At 37.3% G+C, this 23,810-nt stretch overlaps 1 protein-coding gene across 2 annotated transcripts in view; it reads left to right on the top strand.

Moving 5' to 3' along the window:
- The window catches only part of ZDHHC15 (zinc finger DHHC-type palmitoyltransferase 15), a 192,731-nt gene that overhangs the window by 37,150 nt on the left and 131,771 nt on the right, over positions 1-23,810 (top strand). For both annotated transcript variants that reach the window (XM_032329658.1, XM_032329659.1), the window contains exon 2: positions 9,585-9,611. In XM_032329658.1, the coding sequence (XP_032185549.1) occupies positions 9,585-9,611 (27 nt within the window). The remainder of the gene's footprint in view (positions 1-9,584; positions 9,612-23,810) is intronic.

Raw genomic sequence — 23,810 nt, 5'->3', positions numbered from 1 at the left:
ATGTAATCCACTCGGGTTCGCTTTCGGGAGCTTTTGTTCCCTGAATGCTTTCCGTAGAGCTCCAGAGGACAGAAATGAATATGGCGGCCTCCCAATCTGCAGCCCCAAGGAGCTGAGAGCTCAGGGCCCCACTACTCAATGCGCCTTCAGAGAAAAGCGCTCAATCACTCCCACCTCTCTGGCCTCTGGCTGCGCTTGGAGAAAAATGCTCAATCACTCCTGTCTCACTGCCTCTGACCACGCTCCCAGCTCACCTAGCCTGTTACCAAGCGTCTCTGTCTCTGGCATACAGCTCTGGCTGGAGTCTTCAAACCCCACAGATCCCTGAGCTCTTCCAAGGAGTGTCTCCCCAGATCTTGTGGGGACCCCACTCAAAGAGCAGTGGCCTGCGCCACAGATTACGGTTCAAGGTAACCCTGAGTTGAGAACTCACTCCTTGGCTCTGTCTCTGTAGCTGGCTTCCCCGCTCTAATACCTGCAAGCTCTGCGACACTCAGATACACCCGATCCTTCTGTGACTCCGCGGGACCTGGGGCCACGCTGACCCCGCGTGGGGTTCACCCCGGTTTAGCCTCTGGAGCGATGTCCCTCAGTGGAGCATACTTTTAAAAGTCCTGATTCTGTGCTGTGTTGTTCTGCTGCTTACCAGGAGCTGGCCCCTCCCGCTGTGGTCTATCTTCCTGTCACATTGGATTCACTTCTCTGCCAGTCCTACCTTTCACAAAGTGGTAGATTTTCTGTTTCTAGAGTTGCTGCTCTTCTTCTCTTTGAGCTCCTGTTGTATTTGTAGGTGTTCGCAATGGTTTGATAAGCTATCTAGTTGATCTCCTGCTACCTGATGTAGTCTTAGCCTGCTACTTCTCCACCATCTTGACTCTTCCCCCTCTTTCAATACTTTAAAGATGGCATCTCACTCCCTTCTGGCCTCCATTGTTTCCAAGGAGAAATCAGATGTTAATCTTATTCTTACATGTGGAGTTGCTTATTTTTTCTTGATTTTAAAGATTTTATTTATTTGACAGAGAGATCACAACTCTGTTGTTGTGAGGCAGAGAGGCAGGCAGAGAGAGAGGGGGAAGCAGGCTTCCTGCTGACCAGAGAGCCTGATGCGGGGCTCAATCCCAGGACCCTGAGACCATGACCTGAGACGAAGGCAGAGTCTTTAACCCACTGAGCCACCCAGGCACCCCCATTTTTTTCCTCCTTTTAAGATGTTTCATTTGTCTTTGATTTGTCAGTTTGATTATAATGTGTCTTATTGTGGATATCCTTTAGTTTATGCTATGTGTAGTTTATTGAGCTTCCTGGATGTTTAGATTCATGTCTTTTAACAAATTTGTGGAGTTTTCAGTCATCATTTCTTCAAAAATTCTTTGTTCTTCCTTTTTCTGCTCTCTTTCTGAACTCCCATTGAGCATGTGATATTATATTTGTTAGTGCACTACAAGTTTAATGGGCTTTGTTCATTTTTCTGTCACTTTCTCAATTTGCTCTTCAGACTGGATAATTTAAGTCAACCTGTCTTCATATTCACCAATTCCTTCTTTTGCCTGCTCGGATGTGCTGTTGGATTCCTCTAGTCAATTTTTTTATTTCATGATTTTCCTTTTCATCTCCAGATTATCTATTCAGTTCCTTTCTCTGTTTTTTAATCTCCTCATTTATATATCCTATTTTCATTCTTCTGATCTTTTTAATTTTTTATATGCTGCCACCTCCTGACAGCACATGGGAGAAGAATGAGGTACAAACAAGTCAGCTGCAAGAGAATGGGAACAGGGAGTGACAGTAGAAAAGATTGTCACCCCGAACAACTCCTCAGTCTCATATTTATTAGAAAGTAAGTAACAACCAACAAAGAAGCCATAGTAAATTACACATTGACCATAAGTCTTGTAGATACATTAGAAGAAAGGCAAAATATGCCTGTCACATAGTACATGACCTATAGTGCACAAGCCCAAACTAAAGGATTGTCTTACTAACTGCTGATGCTCTCAGGGCAAGGGGAGATAATGGTAAAATGAAGCAGGCAGCATTCCACCTGAGCAAGCCAGGTATCCCCAGCTGGTTGACTTCAAGGATGCATATTGTTCTCTCCCACAGAGGCCTGTTGCCAGTGCATGTTTTTCTTAAGGCTATACCTAAGCATCTTGGTAACTAGTATAATTTCTCATAGGTTATATTTTAAGCAGTACATTATTCTGAGGGGCAGTTATAATACACAGTTTCTTTTAGCCCTTTGAGCATCTTTAAGACAATGCATTTAAAGTCTTTGTCTAATAAGTTATTGACTGGGCTTCCTGGACAGTTTCTATTAATTTTTTCCCATTAATAAGCTATACTGTTTTGTTTCTTTGTATGCCCTGTACTTTTTAAATTTTTGTTTTGTTTTATTTTGTTTTGTTGTTTATTTGACAGACAGAGATTACAAGCAGACAGAGAGGCAGGCAGAGAGAGAGAGAGAGGGAAGCAGGCTCCCTGCCGAGCAGAGAGCCCGATGCGGGACTCGATCCCAGGACTCTGGGATCATGACCTGAGCTGAAGGCAGCGGCTCAACCCACTGAGCCACCCAGGCGCCCCTGCCCTGTACTTTTTAAAAAGATTTTATTTATTTATTTGACAGTGAAAGACACAGCAAGAGAGGGAACAGAAGCAGGGGGAGTGGGAGAAGGAGAAGCAGGCTTCCTGCCAAGCAGGGAGCCCAAGAAGGGCTCGATCCCAGGACCCTGGGATCATGACCTGAGCCAAAGGCAGACATTTAATGACTGAGCCACCCAGGCCCCACTGCCCAGTAATTTTTTGTTGTTGAACAACATACATTTAGAATATTATAAAGTAGAACTCTAGAAATTAGATTCTCTACCTCTTTATGGTTTGTTTTTGCTACCTGTTGTAAGTTGGTTTTGTTTGCTTCTTTAGTGATTTTTCTAGATTAAGGAATGTATTCTTTGTTATATGTAGTCTCTAAAGTCTTTGTTTCTTAACCTTGTCGTAAGTTAGTTGATAAAGGCTTCATGAGTGTCTGGAGTCAGAAATAGAAAAGAAGAAAAGTATACTTTCCCAGCCTTTGCAGATTAGCTCTGTGTTGGTGCAGTCCTTTACTCTTTCTACTCCTTCCATCCAGTTTACAACTCTACTTTAGTCTTTCCCTACTTTTTAAATGCCTGAGGGCCAGTTAGAAGTGAAAGCTTAAGGTCTTCTTTGGCCTTTTCTGAGCATGCATTCCACCCTGCATGTGTGTACCCTTCTTAATTTTATGGTACACAGCGTAGCTTTTAAATACTTATTCTCCTACCTGTTTTGTTGATCTCTTCATTCCCACGCTTTTTTATTCTGTTAATTGCCTGTCTCAAGTGTTGTCTTATGCCCCAGGCTGCTGTATTGAATACTTGTGCCTATAAATGCTTTCAACAAAGACCACCCAAGAAGGTGCCTCAGACCTGGGGATACTCTGAGTTATATATACAGGGAAGCCTTTGTTTTGGTCTTTGAAGGAGCTGTAAGACCATCAAGACTCACAACCATAATTCTTTGATAATAAGGTCTGTATCGCTACTTCTGGCATTTGTAAAACCATACCAGGCTATTCTCACAGCCCCTTCTGATCTTGGATGTGGAGAATGGTAAGAGAAAATTTAAAATGCCACAGCATTCCCTTACCCAAAAGCAACAACTCCTTTCTTTACTAACTGTACCCTCTTGATTGTTGTACATTTTTTATTAAATTACAGAATTCTGTAAAAATTGATTCTAACAGTCTTTGCCACTTCATTTATAACTTCTTGTTGAAAGACAAAACCCTGGGATTCCCTACTCTACCATTTTTGGTGACCAACAGTGACCATTTTGGGATCTAAAAAGATCCAGAAAATAATTCTTCTCAGAATTAGAAATCCTTCAAAAAGATTCAAAAGAAATGAAAAAATAAGGCAAATAAGGCAAAAAACCCAGAAGGAATATTTCCTGGAAACCAAGTTTCTGAATAAGTAAAAGTTACCCATGTAAGCCTGTGTGAATGCCTATGTCAATAAAGGTATTCTCATATCTAAAATAGTTTTTTGTAAGTCTCCCACATGCAAAACAGTTAAATGTATCACACCTGACTACTAAGATAACAATCCAAACATCTAAAAATAACTCCAATAGTTCTTATACCTAGCTGATAATCAGAATCACCTACTGAGTATTTAAAGTACAAACTCCTGTAATTTCACCCAGAGATTTGTTGTATGAAGAGGACCCTATAATCTATATTTTTATTAGTTCCCTACGTGGGTATTGAAATTATCCATATTTGAAGATAGCTGCCTAAACAAGTAAAAGAATGGCTGGTATGAGTAACTTTTACAGAGGAGTAAATGAAATCTGGTGTAACTAGTTTGCTCTCAACAAGCAGAACATAATGAGAAATATATCTAGGTTCTACATTTTAAATTTTTTTCTCTGTCTCCAGTTTAAGAAACATGAAATGGAAAAAGAAGGTATCAAATATATTCACTTTGACATTGAATACATTATTCTAAAACCATAATATGAAACTTTGGGATTGCTATAATAAACAATATTTTTTTTGTTTATTTATTTTTTATTTTTTAATAAACATATATTTTTATCCCCAGGGGTACAGGTCTGTGAATCACCAGGTTTACACACTTCACAGCACTCACCAAAGTACATACCCTCCCCAATGTCCATAATCCCACCCCCCTTCTCCCAAACCCCCTCCCCCCAGCAACCCTCAGTTTGTTTTGTGAGATTAAGAGTCACTTATGGTTTGTCTCCCTCCCAATCCCATCTTGTTTCATTGATTCTTCTCCTACGCCCTTAACCCCCCATGTTGCATCTCCATTTCCTCATATCAGGGAGAGCATATGATAGTTGTCTTTCTCTGATTGACCTATTTCACTAAGCATAATACCCTCTAGTTCCATCCACATCATCGCAAATGGCAAGATTTCATTGCTTTCTCTTTCTAAAACTTACCGTGTTTATAAAAAAATTAAAAATAAATAAATAAATAAATAAATAAAAACTTACCTTTTTTAGGCAGTTGTGCAAATGGAATTATACAATATATACAGTCTTCTTTATCTGGCTTCTTCACTGTACATAATATTTTTGAGCTTCATCCATGTTATAACATTCTATTAGAGTTCTTCAAAGAAACAATACCAGTAAAATATGTATAACGATATAGAAAGGGATTTATTACAAGGGCTTAGGCTTATATGATTACTAAGGTTAAGTCTCATGATCTACCTTCTGAAAGCTGGAGGTCCGGGAAAGCCAGTGGTGTAATTTCAGTACAAAGCTGAAGGCCTGAGAACCAGGGGAACCAATGGTGTAAGTTTTAGTCCAAGTCCAAAGGCCTGAGAACCAGGAATACCAATGTCTGATTACAAAAGAAGATAGAGGTTTGAGGTCATTCAGACAACAAATTTGCCTTCTTTCTGCATTTTTGTTCTATTCAGGTCCTCAAAGGATTGGATGATGCTCATGCCAAATTGGTGAGGGTAATCTTTACTGTCTACTGCTTTAAATGCTAATCTATTCCAGAAATACCTTCACCGACGCACTCAGAAATAATGTTTTATCAGCTATCTGGGCATCCCTTAGCCTAGTCAAGTTGACACATAAAATTAAACACCACAAGCAATAATATTTTCATTTTAAATACGACTGACATATTATTAATCTCTTCCTTTAATAGTGAAAAAGGCAATATTACAAAGATCACTAGAGGAAAGGCAAAACTTCCAAGATAGGTGCCCAGTGTTTTATAATAAAGGCCCTTATTTTTTTCTTCAGAAGTATGTAAGTTCCAACAGGGAATTTTGCAAGAAAATATTTTTTCCCTTAGATTTATTGAATCCTTACAGATTCCAGGAATATAAGGAACTTTAAAAGTCAAGTCCACTGTCTAACTAATGTGTAAATGTCCTCTACAACATTTCGAAGTGTGTGTAATGGGAAACTCAGTCCTTTCCAATGCTGCCAATCCATCATTGTCAGTCATCACTGTCATCATCATCATCATCATCAGAATCATGATTTTTTTTTCTTATATTGAGCTAAAATGTGTTGACCTGTAGCTTTTAACCATTTATTCTATTTCTGGCCACTGTTCTTGATTGTATGAACTAGTCCCACTTGCACCATGACAGACATAAAATTACTTAAAGATAGCTGCTCTCCACCTGGAAACTTCACTGGTTTCCACTCATTTTTCTGTATACACATTGTCTCGTTCCAACATCTTCAAAGTGCTGAATGATTGCCTTCCCTCACCCACAAGTACTATAGCAAGTGGTCAAGCAAATGGTAGTTAGGACCTTCACTTTTTGCTTACCAGTGATTGTTCAGCCATAGAGATAGAAAGCGATATACCAAATAGCAGTTTGTCAACCACTCTTTAAGATTGGTCTGCAAGCAGCTCTGCTCTCCCCCACTCCATTTTAAGGATATGTTATTTACCCAGTTCAGAGCCTAGTTCAGCTGATTCAGTCATGCAATATGTATGTGTGAAATCATGCATCCTAGGTTGACCCACAAAGGCTTCTTGTTTCCATTTCCATTTGCATTGTCAAAGTAGAGCATATGATTCTTTTAATCATTCTTAACCAGGATTTTTTTAAACTGGAAAGGGAAAAAAAAGTTAGTATCCATCTCTAGGCAGGTATATTATAAAAAAAGAGTACATTACCTGGTCATATTTTTGCACTAACAGAAAAGAACAGTTTTTTAAAATAACATATAATGTATTATTTATTTCAGGGGTACAGGTCTGGGATTCATCAGTCTTACACAATTCACAGCATTCACCATAGCACATACCCTCTCTAATGTCCATCACCCAGCCACTCCATTCCTCCCACCCCCCTTCCCTCCAGCAACCCTAGGTTTGTTTCCTAAGATTAAGAGTTTCTTATGGTTTGTCTCCCTCTCTGGTTTCTTCTTGTTTCATTTTTCCCTCCCTTCCCCTATGATCCTCTGTCTTGTTTCTCAAATTCCACATATCAGTGAGATCATATGATAATTGTCTTTCTCTGATTGACTTATTTTGCTTAGCATAATAGCCTGTAGTTCCAACCACATTGCAAATGGCAAGATTTCAAATTTTTGATGGCTGCATAACATTCCATTGTGTATATATACCACATCTTCTTTATCCATTCATGTGCTGATGGACCTCGAGGCTCTTTCCATAGTGTGGCTATTGTAGACATTGCTGCTATAAACATTAGTGTGCAGGTGCCCCTTCAGATTACTACGTTTGTATTTTTAGGGTAAATACCCAGTAGTGCAAAATTGCTGGGTCATAGGGTAGCTCTATTTTCAATTTTTTGAGGAATGTTCATACTGTTTTCCAGAGTGGCTGCACCACCTTGCATTCCTACCAACAGTATAGGAGGGTTCCCCTTTCTCTGCATCCTCACCAACACATGTCATTTCCTGACTTGTTAATTTTAGCCATTCTGAGTGGTGTGAGGTGGTATCTCACTGTGGTTTTGATTTGCCTTTCCCTGATGCTGAGTGATGTTGAGCACCTTTTCACATGTCTGTTGTGTCTTCTTTGCAGAAATGTCTGTTTATATCTTTTGCCCATTTCTTGATTGGACTGTTTTTTCCTTGGATGTTGAGTTTGATAAGATCTTTATAGATTTTGGATACTAGCCCTTTATCTGATATGTCATTTGAAAATATCTTCTCCCATTCTGTCAGTTGTCTTTTGGTTTTGTTGACTGTTTCCTTTGCTGTGCAAAAGCTTTTGATCCTGATGAAATCCCAAGAGTTCATTTTTGTTTTTGCTTCTCTTGCCTTTGGTGGTTTCTAAGAAAAAGTTGTTGCAGCTGAAGTTAAAGAGGTTTTTGCCTGTGTTCTCCTCAAGGATTTTGATGGATTCCTGTCTCACACTGAGGTCTTTCATCCCCAAATAGAATAGTTCATTCAAATGATTATTAAAAGGATAAGTTTTTAAGACTCAACAAAAGTAGACCTGGAAATGAAGAAAAAGAGGAAGTATAACTGATGAATGACTTGAGGAAATAGCCCCTAGAATAGAATAGAATAGCCCCTATCACTCTCTGTTTGGATTTTTCCCCCATTTTTCTGACCATAAGTATTTATCTTTGTGTATGAAAACCATTTGTTTTTTTAATTAAAAAAAATTTTTTTCTCTTCTAAAGAGAGTGCACATGCAAGTGGTGGGGGAGGGGAAGAGAAAGAGAGAGAGAGAGAATCCCAAGCAGGCTCTACACCCAGTGCAGAGCTCAGTTCAGGGCAGGATCCCAGGATGCTAAGATCATGACCTGATCCAAAATCAAGAGTCAGATGCTTAACCAAGTGATCCACCCCAGCTCCCCTGAAAACCATCTTAACTGAATAATTTCTCAAGATTGAAAGCCATGCCTTATAGTTTCACTTTGCCTTAACACTTAGTATAAATGCTCACAGATGGTGGTGACTAAAGAAAGGCCTCACTTTGCTCAAATGACATTTTGAGCAAAAATTATGTATATATCACATAAGGCAGTGAAGAATGATTGGAGAAGGTATAGATACAGTTCATTCAAAAAGCCTTGGGGGCTGGAATCTAGTCCCAGCTCTACCATTAATTTGCTCTGTGACCTTGGACAAATTATTTGATTCAACTCTAGTCCCTTTTTTTCTGAGCTGAAAGATGAGACAGATAAGCCAGGTAGTTGCTTCCAGTTTCTGCTTCCAGTTTCTTCCAATTCTGATACTCTACAAAAATCACAGTTCAAGTATAATAAGAAGTGTTAATATTTATTTTATCCTTGCCTTGCACTAGGTAGTATGTTAAACAGCAGTTACACGCATTAACTCATTTGAATCTCAAGTAACCTTGTAAGGTAGGTAATATTAGGGAAGTTAAGAAACCTGCCTAAGGTCACAAAATAGTGCAACTGGGTTTTTAACCCAGGCAGTTTGACCTCAGAGCTGGCATGCAACCTCCACACTAAATTAACTCTAAATATATAAGAGAAGCTTGGTATTTAAAGATGTTCTCCAGTGACTACTTTGAGAAAATGAATGGTCATCTCCTAATTGATTGGCTTTTAAGCTCTTACATAGGTCAAGATTTTCCAATAGGTAGAATTTTTAAAAATCTGGTTATATCTGTATTTATTGAATGAGTACAAATTCTTAATTAGCTCAAACTTAAGATGAAGAAAGATAGCAAAGATGGAATTTAATCATGCTTGCCTTCCCTCATCTTAGCAGGCTGCTTGTTTTCCTAAATTGTTATTCCACTGAATACATAGCTCAAAAATGATTCTATGGAAAGATGGACTAGAAAAATGATGTTTGGGGGCACCTGGGTGGTGCAGTGGTTAAGCATTTGACTCGGTTTTGGCTCAGGTCGTGATCTCAGGATTGTGAGATCAAGCCCTGCATCAGGCTCCATGCTTAGCATGGAGTCTGCTTAAGACTCTCTCTTTCCCTCTGCCCTTTCCCATTCTCTCTCTCTCTCAAATAAATAAATATATCTTAAAAAAGGAAAAGAAAAATTGTTTTTAAATATCACTAATTTTGACCTTTCTCTTTTCTTTTCACAGTGACTGTATTGAGCCCAGCAGAAAAAGGTAAGATAATGTTGTAAATTGTATTTGTCAGAGTTGTATCCCTCTTTCTATCTAAAAGTGAATTACATAAAAGCCTATAAATTGAGCAACTTTCCCAGAAATATTGAACTGAGTGGAAATTTTAGGTTAACATTTTTTCAGGAGGCATACCCGGAGCTTACCCAGAGATAAAGCAGAACTTATTTTCAGTGACCCCTTTTGCTATAGGATAGGAATTTGGAAGTTACCAGTATTTATGATAGAGAAAGACATAGGCAACCATATTGTTGGCCATAGTGACCCTAGGCTCCTGCTTCATCACTGTTGTCCTAGGTACCTTGCTTTCCTGAGAAATTCATTCCTTCTTAAAGGTGTGGGAAAAGGGTCCCACAAGGAAATTTAAAAGGATAAGTCCTTCACCATCACAGTTGCAATAAATTTACTTATTCTCCATTCTTCACCCCTATGTGTCTTAATCTGCAATTTATACTACCACTGTGAAGAGACTGAGGAATTTTCCATTAAAAAATGTGTAAACTAAGCATGAGTCTTAACAAACATAGTCTCATGTTCTTTTTTCAGGCATAGCCATAAGTATTTGTATAGCCACTTTTAATTCTCACTTCATGAGATTAACTTGTAATTCAGTAATTACATAATGTTTATATTATGCATTTTTGTTTATCTTAATGAAGTATACTTAACATAGAGTATTATATTAATTTCAGATGTACAATATAGTGATTCACAATTCTATACATTACTCAGTGCTCATCATAAGTGTACCCATTATTCGCCATCACCTCTTTCACCATCCCCCAAACTAACTGCCCTTTGGTAACCACTAGTTTGTTCTCTATAGTTAAGAGTCTGGTTTTTTTTTTTTTCCTGTTTTTTTTTTTTTTCAAAGATTTCATCCACTTATCTGACAGAGAGAGAGAGATCACAAGTAGGCAGAGAGGCAGAGACAGAGAGAGGAGGGAAGCAGGTTCCACACTGAACAGAGAGCCTGATGTGGGGCTCGATCCCAGGACCCTGAGATCATGACCCGAGCTGAAGGCAGAGGCTTAACCCACTGAGCCACTCAGGCGCCCCACAAGTCTGTTTTTTGGTTTGTCTCTCTTCATCTTTTTTTTTTTTCTGTGCTTGTTTTGTTTCTTTCTTGTTTTGTTTCTTAAATTCCATATAAATGAAATCATATGGTATTTGTCCTTCTCTGACCAACTTACTTCACTTAGCATTATACTCTCTACCTCCATCTGTTTTGTTACAAATTTCAAGATTTAATTTTCTGGAGCTGAGTAATATTTGATTGTATATATTCACCACATCTTCTTCATCCATCAAGGTACACTTGGGCTGCTTCTACTTTTGCCTATTTTGAATAATGCTGCAAAAAATATATGGGTGCTTGTATCCCTTTCAACTACTGTTTTGTATTTTTGAAGTAAGAACACAGTTGTGTAATTACTGTATCATAGAGTAGTTCTATTTTAATTTTTTGAGGAATCCCCACAATATTTTCCATAATATTGACTGTACCAGTTTGCATTCTCACCAACAATGCAAGAGGGCTCCCCTTTCTCCATACCCTCACCAACACTTGTTGTTTCTTGTGATTTTGGTTTTAGCCATTCTGCAGATGTGAGGTGGTACTTCATTGTAGTTTTGATTTGCATTTCCCTGATGATAAGTGATGATGAGCATCTTTTCATGTGTCTTTGGACCGTCTGGATGTCTCGTTGGAAAAATGTCTGTGAATGACTTCTGCCCATTTCTTAATTGGATCATTTGTTTTTGGGGTGTTGAGCTGTATAAGTTCTTTATGTTTTGAATTTGAGCCCTTTATCTGATATGTCATTTGCAAGTATCTTCTCCCATTCTGTCGGTTGTCTTTTGGTTTTGTTAGCTGTTTTCTTTGGTATGCAAAAGGTTTTTATCTCGATGAAGTCCCATTAGTTCATTTTCACCTTTGTTTCCCTTGCCTTTGGAGACATGTCTAGCAAGAATTTGCAGCGGCTAAAGTGGAAGAGGTTTCTGCCTGTGTTTTCCTCTAGGATCTTGATGGATTTCTGTCTCACATTGAGGTCTTTCATCCACTTCGAATTTATCTTTGTGTATGGTGTGAGAGAATGGTCGAGTTTCATTCTTCTGCATGTGGCTGTCCAATTTCCCCAACACCATTTGTTGAAGAGTCTTTTTTCCATTAGATATTCTTTCCTGCTTTGTTGAAGATTAGTTGACCATGAGTTGAGGGTCCATTTTTGGATTCTTTATTCTCTACCATTGATCTATGTATCTGTTTTTGTGCCAGTACCATACTCTCTTGATGATTACAGCTTTGTAATAGAGCTTGAAGTCCAGAATTGTAATGCCACCAGCTTTGGTTTTCTTTTTCAACGTTCCTTAGGCTATTCAGGGTCTTTTGTGGTTCCATACAAATTTTAGGATAGTTTGTTCTAGCTCTGTTAAAAATGCTGGTGGTATTTTGGTAGGGATTGCATTGAATGTGTAGATGGTTTAGGGTACTATAGACATTTTAATAATATTTGTTCTTCCCATCCATAAGTGTGGAATATCTTTCCATTTCTTTCTGTCCTCTTAAATTTCTTTCATCAGTGTCTTCTAGTTTCCAGAGTACAGTTCTTTTACCTCTTTGGTTAGGTTTATTCCTAGTTATCTTCTTATTTTGGTTGCAGTTGTGAATAGAATTGTTTTCTCAATTTCTCTTTCTGCTGCTTCATTATTGCTATACAGAAATGCAACAGGTTTCTCTATGTTGATTTTGTATCCTGGAACTTTACTGAATTCATATATCAGTTCTAGCAGTTTTTTGGTGGAATCTTCGGGTTTTCTATATAACACTTCATATCATCTGCAAATAGTGAAAGTTTTACTTCTTCCTTGCCAGTTTGAGTACAATTCTTTTCATTGATTGCTGTGGCTAGGCCTTCCGTTACGATGTTAAATAACAGTGGTGAGAGTGGACATCCTTGTCTTCTTCCTTACTGTAGAGAAAAAGTTGTCAGCTTTTCCCCACTGAGGATAATATTAGTTGTGTGTTTTTCACATATAGTCTTTATGATGTTGAGGGATGTTTTCTCTTAACTTACTTTGTTGAGTGTTTTTATCATGAATGGATGTTGTACTTTTTCAAATGCATTACCCGGTTACTAAAGCCAGATAAGGACTCCACTTAAAAAGAGAACTAGAAGCCAATACTCCTGATGTACACGGATGCAGAATTCCTTAGTAAGGGGTGCCTTGATGGCTCAGTCATTAAGTGTCTGCCTTCAGCTTAGGTTATGATCTCAGAGTCCTGGGATCGAGCCCAGCAACAGGCTCCCTGCTCAGTGGGAAACCTGCTTCTCCCTCTCCAACTCCCCCTGCTTGTGTTCCCCCTCTCAATGTCTCTCTCTCTGTCAAAATAAATAGATAAAATCTTTTTTAAAAAAGAATTCCTCAGTAAAATACTACCAAACCAAATCCAACAATATATTTAGAAATCATTCCTCATGGTCAAGTGGGATTTATTCCTTGGTTACAAGTGTGGTTCATCATGTGCAAGTCAGTGTGTTATACCACATTAATAATAGAGTAAGAACCATATAATCATTTCAATAGATGCAGATAAAGCATTTGACAAATAAGCCTTCATGGTATTAATCATTGAACAGAGGGATTGGCTATAGAGGCAACAGAGTAGAGTGGTGGGAAGACAGTAGAACACGGTAGTTAAAAGTATGGGTTCTGGAGCTATCCTCACTAAATTCTGGTCCTGGTACCAGTACTTCTTAGTAAATTATTCAACCTTTTTGTGTCTATCTTATCATTTCTGGAATAGAAATACTAATACAACCTATTTCATAGAGTTGCTATGAAAATTTAATGTGTTCATACATGCAAAACACTTAGAATAGTGGTAAGTAAAGCCATACTATGGCCTAACCAATATTTGCTACTATTATCGTAGCCTTAGAGCAAGTCTTAAGTTGTCTCTTTTTCTCACGTATGGTTCCTCAGGTCAGAGATCACTTTATGTATGTGCATAAACATAATATAAACATAATTTTCCACAATACACTTTGAAGACAAGTTGAGCTGGGGCTTTACTTATGCTCTATCATAATAAGAATAATGACAATTATCTTATTATTGGAAACTATCACTTATTGTGTTGGGTACCCTACTAAGTTTTATATGTACATTAAGTCCTTCAATATTTACATAAATGCAGTGATACAGGCACTCTTGTATCCATTTTATTGTGAAGGAAACTGAAGTTTAGAAAGGTTAACTAAATTATCCCAGGTCATCTACCTAGTAAGTGGGAGAATTTACACCCATACCTGTCTGACTTCAAAGTTTGTATTCTTACGTAAACTTGCACTGGTCTTTTACTTTTCAATCTACAGCTTCCTTATTTGCTTAGCTGAGCTCCTTAATGAGAAACCTGATGCTCAATTGCTGTTCAATCTAGTATCCGAGGTTCTGTATCTTCATTTTATATATATTACCAGTGAACTCAATCACACCAGTGTGGAGTGTCATTTGTAAGCTCGACTATTCAGAGCCTTCTTAGTAGCATCAGTCCAGTTACCAGGATTTAAATTCTTTAGATTATGTTACCACAGTGTATGATTTCTTCTTCTTTTATCGACTATTTGACAAATCCCCATTCCTCTCTTGTAACCATCAGTTTGTTCTCTATAGTTAAGACACTGTTTCTTGGTTTTTCTCTCTTTTTTCTTTTTCAATATTCTTTCCTGCTTTGTTAAAGATTAATTACCCATATAATTTTGGGTTTAATTCTGGGTTTTCTATTCTGTTCTATTGATCTATGTGTCTATTTTAGTGCCAGTACCATACTGATTACTACAGCTTTATAATATAATTGAAGTCTGGAATTGTGATACCTCCAGTTTTGTTTTTCAAGATTACTTTGTGTATTCAGGATCTTTTGTGGTCATAATGTACGATTGTTTATTTGTTTCAAGTTTTTATTTAAATTCCAGTTAGTTAATATACAGTGTAATACTAGTTTCAGATGTAGAATTTAGTGATTCATCACTTACATACAACAACCAGGGCTCATCTCAACAAGTGCTGCCCTTAATGCCCATCACTGTTTAATCCAACCCCCTGCCTACCTCCCTTACAGCAACCCTCAATTTGTTCTCTATAGTTAAGTCTCATTTATGTTTTGCCTCTCTCTTTTTCCCCTATGTTCATCAGTTTTGTTTCTTAAATTCCACATATGAGTGAAATCATATGGTATTTATCTTTCTACAAATGACTTATTTCACTTTGCATAATGCACTCTAACTCCATCCACATCGTTGCAAATAGCAAGATATCATTCCTTTTTATGTCTGAGTAATATTCCACTGTAGATAACTACCATAGCTTCTTTATCCATTTGGACCACTTTCTTACACCACATACAAAAATAAATTTAAAATGGGTGAAAGACCTAAAAGTGAAACAGGAAGCCATCAAAATTCTGGAGAACACAGACAACAAACTTTTTTTTTTTTCAATTTATTTATTTTCAGAAAAACAGTATTCATTATTTTTTCACCACACCCAGTGCTCCATGCAATCCATGCCCTCTATAATACCCACCACCTGGTACCCCAACCTCCCACCCCCCCGCCACTTCAAACCCCTCAGATTGTTTTTCAGAGTCCATAGTCTCTCATGATTCACCTCCCCTTCCAATTTACCCCAACTCCCTTCTCCTCTCTAACACCCCTGACAACAACCTTTTTGACATCATCCATAGCATCTTCTTTCTAGATACATCTTCAGAGGCAGGGGAAACAAAAGCAAAAATGAACTATTGGAACTTCATCAAGATAAAAAGCTTCTGCACAGTGAAGGAAACAATCAACAAAACTAAAAGGCAACCATTGGAATGGGAGAAGATATTTGCAAATGACATACCTTTATCAGTAGCTGATAAAGGTATTGGAATGGGAGAAGATCCTTGCAAATGATATACCTGATAAAGGTATGAGTATCCAAAATCTATAATGATCTTATCAAACTCAACACCCAAAGAACAAATAATCCATTTAAGAAATGGGCAGAAGTCATGAATAGACATTTTTCCAAAAAAGACATATAGATGGCCAATGGACACATGAAAAGTTGCTCAATATCACTCATCATCAAGGAAATACAATGTATGATTTTTAAGCTCCTTCCTGACATTAGAATTCTGATTCCAAGCAGTTTTTTTCCTGATAGCTCTCATATTTATCAATATAATAAAGAATTGGATTTTGCTTCTTTTTTCTGCAGTGGGGCATAATGGGACAAAGCACAGAATTTAGGCACAGAACATCTGAATTGGACTTATGGCTCTATCATTTACTAGCCCTATGATTTTTAGTAAGTAACTCAACTTCTCTGAACCTCAATTTCTATAAAAGGAGATGAGTTTAGTAACATGTTACAGATTTATTGTAAGTTAGCAAGCATGAAATTATATGGGAATTGAAGTATACAATAGTAAACTGCTTTGTAAATGTTAAGTATGAACAGTATCAGTTATAACATTTTTATGTGAGGGCTCTCAAAGACAGTGGGATAAGTAAGCTGAAATTAGATTTGATTGTAACCAGAAGAGAGAAAGTTAGACTTATAAGGAACTTCTAAAGACTAGAGTTGGTTACTGGGAGATGCCATAAAATTTATTCAGAAAGTATTAGACATCCAAGTATCTGGCATGAATTGGTAAACCTTGCCTAGAACCTGACCAATAGGCCTAATAAATATCTGTGTCCCTTATAACATGAGGAATTTGTGTCTTGTTTCAATTTACACTGCACTATTAAAGTAGTGTAGGAACTGCCAGTAGGAATATTATTTGGCATCGGCAAAGAAAATATTATTGCCAAATAAATGAAGACCTCAAATCACATAACCTTTTATTCAGTCTCCACAGCTTAAGAAAACCATAATCAAACATACTGCAAAAGTTTTTCCATTTCTTGTCTGCTTAATGGTTCTTTTACTTATTTGAAGAGCTCTTTCCAAATTTATAACCACCCAAAACCTAGATACTTTATTTAAAAATATGGTCCTTTGCAATAAAGAAGATGTGAGATACACACACACACACACACACACACACACACACACACGCAGTGGAATCAAAAAGTGGAATCAGCCATCAAAAAGAATGAAGTTTTGCCATGTGCAATGATGTGGGTGGAACTAGAAGGTATTATGCTAAGTGAAATTGGTCAGTCAGAGAAAGACAAATATCATATGATTTCATTCATATATGAAATTTAAGACAAAAGCAGATGAATATAGGGGAAGGGAAAGAAAAATAAAATAAGATGAATACTGAGAGGAGGCAAACCAAAAGAGACGCTGAACTCTAGGAAACAAACAGGGTTGCTTCAGGGAGGTGGTTGGAGAGACGGAATAATTGGGTGATGGGCATTAAGGAGGGTACATGATATAATGAGCACTGAGTGTTATATGCAATGAGCGAATCACTAAATTCTACCTCTAAAACTAATAATTTGAGAGAGATAGCATGAGTGGAGTGGGATGGGCAGAGCAAGAAGGAGAGGGAGAAGCAGAATTCCCACTGAGCAGGGAGCCCAATGCCAGGCTCAATCCCAGGACTGGACTTGATCCCAGGAACCTGAGATCATGACCTTGCTGAAGTCAAATTTTAACTGACTGAGCCACCCCTGTGCTGCAATATAATATTCTTTTAGAAGTAGGTTAGCCTCTAAAGAGAGATTCATTTGGTTCCCCAAATCCACATTATATAGTAATTTTACAGTAATAAGTATAAAATAGTCTATTATTAAGAACATCGAGATAAGTGCTCAAAACCTAACTGAAGATTTCCTGTGCCGTATGAATGTGAGTATAATAGATCATACCGTGGCCCAAACTGTTTCCTCCCAGTGCCCTTTCAACTTTCTGATGTCTCATATATGACCAATAAATCAAGATTAATATAATCAAGAAGTAGACACAAAGTAAATACTTCTATGCTCTGGGTTTATTTTTAAGATTTATTTATTTATTTATTTGACAGAGAGAGAGATCACAAGTAGGCAAAGAGGCAGGCAGAGAGAGAAAGAGAGAGGAAGGAAGCAGGCTCCCTGCTGAGCAGATAGCCCAATATGGGGCTCAATCCCAGGAGCCTGGGATCATGACCTGAGCTGAAGACAGAGGCTTTAACCTGCTGAGCCACCCAGGCACCCCTATGCTCTGGATTTTTAATTGGAAACCTAAATCATTCTTATATTAACTTGCTAGGGCTGCAATAACAAAGTACCACAAACTGAATTCTTAAAACAAAGAAATTTACTTTCTCACAGTTTTTGAGGTGAGAAGTCCAACATTAAGATACTATCATGGTTAGTTTCTCCTGAGGCTCTTCTTTTTGGTTTGTAGATGGCCATCTTTCTGTGTCCTTACATGGTCTTCATTCTCTGTGTCCTAATATCCTTTTTATAAGGACACCAGTCATAATGATTAGGGCTCACCCTAGGGGACCTCAGTTTAAATTAAGTTCTTCTTTTAAAAAACCCTATCTCCAGGGTTTAAAAAACCCTCAGTCACAGTCTGAGGTATTGGGGGTTAGGAGTTCAACATGTAAATCTTGGGGGAACACAATTCAGCCCACAGAAGTTCAATATTTAGGAATGACATCTTTTTCTAAAAAGGTAAATAGCTATAACTCTTTTTTTTTTTATTTCCAGCATAACAGTATTCATTCTATAACTCTTTTTAACTTGAAAAGGGAAACCAGAGAATTTAGTATGAAACTAGTATGCAAATGAATTCTCAAAGGATGAGTGAAACTTTTACTTAAAATGATTAATGGCCCTTTTTGATGATAAGCAACTATGGTCAATATGTTATTCTTGATTATATTTGGGTTTTTCTGTCATATTGTGCGTGATGTCATTCCTAAATTCATCTCCTATCCTCACCTATCCTTGAACCCTATTAAATTGCTAACATCAGGTGCATCCCAGATCCTCATATCAAGATCTTCAAAATACAGATACTATAATGCTGAATAAGATCATCTATGTAAAACAGTCTTATGAAAGCAAAATTATTATTATGGACTTTGTTTCTAATGATCTATAGAAAAAGATATGTACTCATGTCTCAAAAAAGAATTTGTGAATCCTGTGTAGCAAGGATTATACAATATATAATATTCAGGACTGTGGTTCAGATTATCTAGGCTTTAGTTCCTTCTGTTCACTGGATTCAGCATGACTAGGTCAACATATGCTACTTCTTTTGATCTCAGTTGCTCTACTTACAAAATATGAATGCATGGCTTTTGACAATATATTTATAAAGGTAGTAGTAGGAATTATAGTCCTAAAATATATTATACTTCTTAGAAGAAAGACCTTTAAGTCCTTTCCAATGTTAATAACAATAATAATATCTACTACTATTTATTTTGTACTTATCATAGTGCCAGGTACTATGCCAAGAGACTTACATACATCATCTTATTTAGTGCTCTACACACCATGTAGAACACGTACTTTTATGACAATTTTATAGATGTAGAAAGTGAAACTTAGTGACATTAAATTCCCAAAGGAAATATATATATTAAGTGGCAAAGTCAAGATTTGATCCTGGGTACATCTGACACCAAAGTCTGTGCCTATTTGCTACTGTTACAATGTTCTTAGAGCATTAGAGATTGGAATTTATCAGGAACTGTATTAATTCTCCAAGTTTGTCATGACAAGTTACCACAAACTGGGTGTCTTTAAGAACAGAAATTTATTCTCTCATAGCTCTAGAGACTAGAAGTCCAAAATTAAGGTTTAGTCAAGTTCATATTCCTTCTGAAGTTTTCAGGGGAGACTCTTTCCTTGCCTTGTCCTAGCTTCTGGTGATTCTTGGCAATACTTTGTGTTTTTTGGTTTGTGGCAACATAGCTATTTTCTTGTTCTGTCTTTGCATGACCATCTTCTCTATGTTTGTATTTGTATCTAAATTTCCCTTTTTTTATAAGGACACCTGTCATAGGGCCTACCCTAATGCAGTATGATCTCATCTTGACTTGATTACTTTTGTAAGGACCATCCTGAGAAAGAAGAACAAAGCTTGAAGTATCACAATTCCAGATTTCAAGTACTCCAGTATTTAAGATGAACTACACAGCTATAGTAATCCAAATAGTATGGTACTGACGCAAAAGTAGACACAATGGAGCAAAAATAGATCAGTGGAACTGAAGAGACACCAGAAACAAACCCACAATTATATGATCAATTAATCTATGATGAAGAAGACAAGAACATACAATGAGGAAAAGACAGTCTGTTTATTAACTGGTGCTGGGAACACTGGACAGCTATATGCAAAAGAATGAAACTGGACTACTTTTTTATACCATAAACAAAAATAAACTCAAATTGGATTAAAGACCTAACTGTGAGACCTGAAAGCATAAAATTCCTAGAAGAGAACACAGGCAGTAATTTCTCTGGCATCAATTATAACAACATGTGTCTAGGTATGTTTCCTGGGGCAAGGGAAACAACAGTAAAAGTATACTATTGGGACTACATCAAAATAAAAAAGCTTTTGCATACTGAAGGAATCCATCAACAAAACAAAAAGCAACCTACTAAATGGGAGAAGTTATTTTCAAATGATGTGTATGATAAGAGGTTAATGTGTAAAATATATAAAGTACTTAAACATCACAACACCAAAAAATGTCTTTTTGGAAAGACAATCCAAATAAAAAATGGACAGAAAACCTGAATGGACATTTTTCCAAAGAAACCATACAGATGACCTACAAACATATGAAAAGATGCTCAACATCACTCATCAACAGGGAACTGCAAATCAAAACTGTAAGGCATCACCTTATATCTGTCAGGATAGCTAAAATCAAAACCACAGAAGTAACAAGTGTTGGTGAGGATATGGAGAAAAAAGAACACACAAGAACTGCTGTTGGGAGTGTAAATTTATTATAGCCACTGTGGAAAACAGTATGGAGGTTAAAAAAGATAGAAATACCATGTGAGCCAATAATTTTACTAATTGGTATTTACGCAAAGAAAATGAAAACACTAATTTGAAGATATATGGACCCTTATGTTTACTGCAGATTTACATACAGTAAACAAGATATGGAAGCAATCTAAGTGTCTGTCAACTTACAAATGGATAACAAAAAATAGTGTGTATATATACAGTGGAAAATTATGCAGCCATGAAGGAAAGTGTTGGGTCCCCCAATAATAGGTCCATGGTTAAAGGAGTGAGACTGATACAAAGCAAAGGTCAAGCAAAGCTTTATTTCATGCCAAGCATCGAGAATCAAACTGACTGTCAAACGGACCTGTTGGGGACGTGCCTTTCAGAGAGGGTGATGACCCTTCCCTGCCTTACAGACTAACTTTTATAGAGCAAAGGCCATGTGGTTGGGCTTGGCCACACATAGGTGGCCAATGAGATTGTAACACACAGAGAAAGCTGCACAGTCATACTAGGTCCCACATGGGTGGCCAATTGAATTACAATTCACCCCTTAGTAGCTATTTGAACTAGCCTATCACCTTGGTCAGAATTGGCGCCCAAAAGGCATGACCCACACTCCTTGGTAGCTAGGGAGACGGTATGTGCCCTTGGATGTCTCCACCTGACCCGACTCATCCCTGCATTGGGACTGTTATCTCCACCTGACCTGACCCACCCTTGTATTTGGGCTTTGTTACCTGGGACTGGTTTCCCGGACTTGCTTTTAAGTAAGTTCCCCTGGGGGGGCCAGGGTCCATCTAAGTTTTACTGCATAAACAACAAAATGACTGTTCAACTGGGGAGGGGCCACTCTGGCTGAATAGGCCTTTACAAAAGAATGAGCTCTTGCTATTTGTAACCACATGGATGGACCCACAGAGTATTATGCTAAGTGAAATAAGTCAGACTTTGAAAGACAAATACCATATGATTTCACTCATATGTGGAGTCTAAATAACAAATCAAATGAATAAACAAAAAAAGAATCAGACATATAAATACAGAGAACAAAATGATGGTTGCCAGAGGGAAGGGGGTTCAAGGACAGGCAAAATGGGTGAAGGAGAATGGGAGATACAGGCTTTCAGTTATGGAATGAATAAGTCACAGGGATAAAAGGTGCAGCATAGAGAATACAGTAAATGATCTTGTAATAACATTGTATGGGGACAGATGGTAGCTACACTTCTGGTGAGCATAACATGATATATAGAGAAGTTGAATCACTATGTTGTATATCTGAAACTAATCTAATGTGTGTCAACTATACTCAAATGAAAAAAAAAACTAAAAACTAAAAACTAAAAATCCAGTGATGTCTATTGTAATTTGGTAAAAACTTTAAAAAGTAATTTTGCTCCTTCACATTTTGACAAGTCTCTTTTGATATAGCTACATCTAAATGTACATTTCAAAGCTATTACTCCCCTGCTTTTATCCTTCCCCAGAGGCCTGAGCTAGAACTTACATGCTCCTTTGTACTTCCCAGTATGACTCCTACAACACCCTCTTGCAACAGTTTACGCCTTAGTGGGGGCATATATGGAACTGAAATGATGAAATCTATATGTGTGAGGAAAGATCAGCAGAGTGCAGCCAATGCTGTTTCAGACTCATGATTTTGTTCCCTGCCATTGCTGCATACCACTTGGTTTCTATCATACAGACTAGAATTCCCAACACATTTAAATATGACTATCAGAAAAATGAACATGTTAGGCTGGGAAGTCAGAATAAATAGCTACCTATTATGCTAAATGTTAGAAAACCTAAAATGAAAAGATAGCAAAGGAAGAGGCCCATTTTTGTTTGTTTATTTAGAGGTTGTTGGTCAATATTTTTATTTTTACCAGTTAACAGATAAAGGGACTGGAGACTAAAAGATAACTAAGGTTAGAGAATTATAATACATTCTATTTCAGAGGTGCCTGAGTAGCTCAGTTGGTTAAGCATCTGACTCCTGATTTCAGCTCACGTCATGATCTCAGTGTTGTGGGACTGAACCCAGTGTTGGGCTTCACACTCAATGTGGAGTCTCCTTGAGAGTCTTCCTTTCCCTCTGCCCTCCTCACTCCCCTCCACTTGTGCACTGTTTCTCTCTAAAATAAATAAAATCTTTTTAAAAATATCATTTCAAATCCACTTATGTGCCAGCTACTGCTTTAATGTACCTTAGGGGTATTGATTCATTTACTTCTCATCACAGCCCTATGAAGTATTATCATAGGCTCGTTTATGGATGAAAAAACAGTATAGACTGTATTCATTTTCTAGGGCTATCATAACAAATTATGACAAACATGGTGGCATAAAACAACCAGAATTTATTCTGAAATGGTTCTAGAGGGCAGAAGTGGGAAAATATATCTACAAGCCATGTTCCTTCCAGAGGCTTAAGGGAAGATACAAAATCTTATCTCTTCCAGCTCCCAATGACTGCCTTTGTTCCTTGGCTTGTTAGCTGCATAACATCACCCCAGAAAAAAGACTCATTTTTAGATCTCTTTGGGGTTTTTCTGGTCATGTTTATTGAGATATAATTTACATATAATAAGAATCATTCTTATAAATATACAGACTGATGAGTTTTGACAAATATATACAGTGATGTAAACACCACCACCATCGAGATAAAGAATATTTACATTATCCTCAAAATATCCCGCTTCCCCATTTATAAGCTGTCATCACTTTTCACCTTGGCAACCAATTATCTGTTTTCTCTTTATATAGTTTTACCTTTCTTAGAATCTCCTATAAATTGAATCATAACCCTTTGTATCTGGCTTCTTTCACTTAGTAATGTGCATTTAAGGTTCATCCATGTCAGTGCATATATGAGTGGTTTCTTTTTATTTTTGCTGCTGAGTAATATTCTATATTATAGATGTACCTCAGTTTGCTTATTTATTACAAATAAATGAACATTTGGGTTTTTTTTTCCAGTTTGGGGCTATTATGAATCAAGCTGATAAGAATATCAATGTACAGGCCTTCACAGAAATGTATATTTTTATTTCTCTTGGGTGAATACCTGAGAGTGGATTGCTAGGTTGTATAGTAATTGTATGTTTAACTTTCTAAGAAACTGTTAAACTGTTTTGCAAAGTAGTTCTACTATTTTGCATCTCCATCAGTGATATATGAGAGTTCTAGTCA

The sequence above is a fragment of the Mustela erminea genome, chromosome X, assembly GCF_009829155.1.
Source record: "Mustela erminea isolate mMusErm1 chromosome X, mMusErm1.Pri, whole genome shotgun sequence".
Taxonomy (NCBI): domain Eukaryota; kingdom Metazoa; phylum Chordata; class Mammalia; order Carnivora; family Mustelidae; genus Mustela; species Mustela erminea.
Note: the sequence above shows the minus strand (reverse complement) of the source record. Positions and strands in the feature narration are given on the sequence as shown.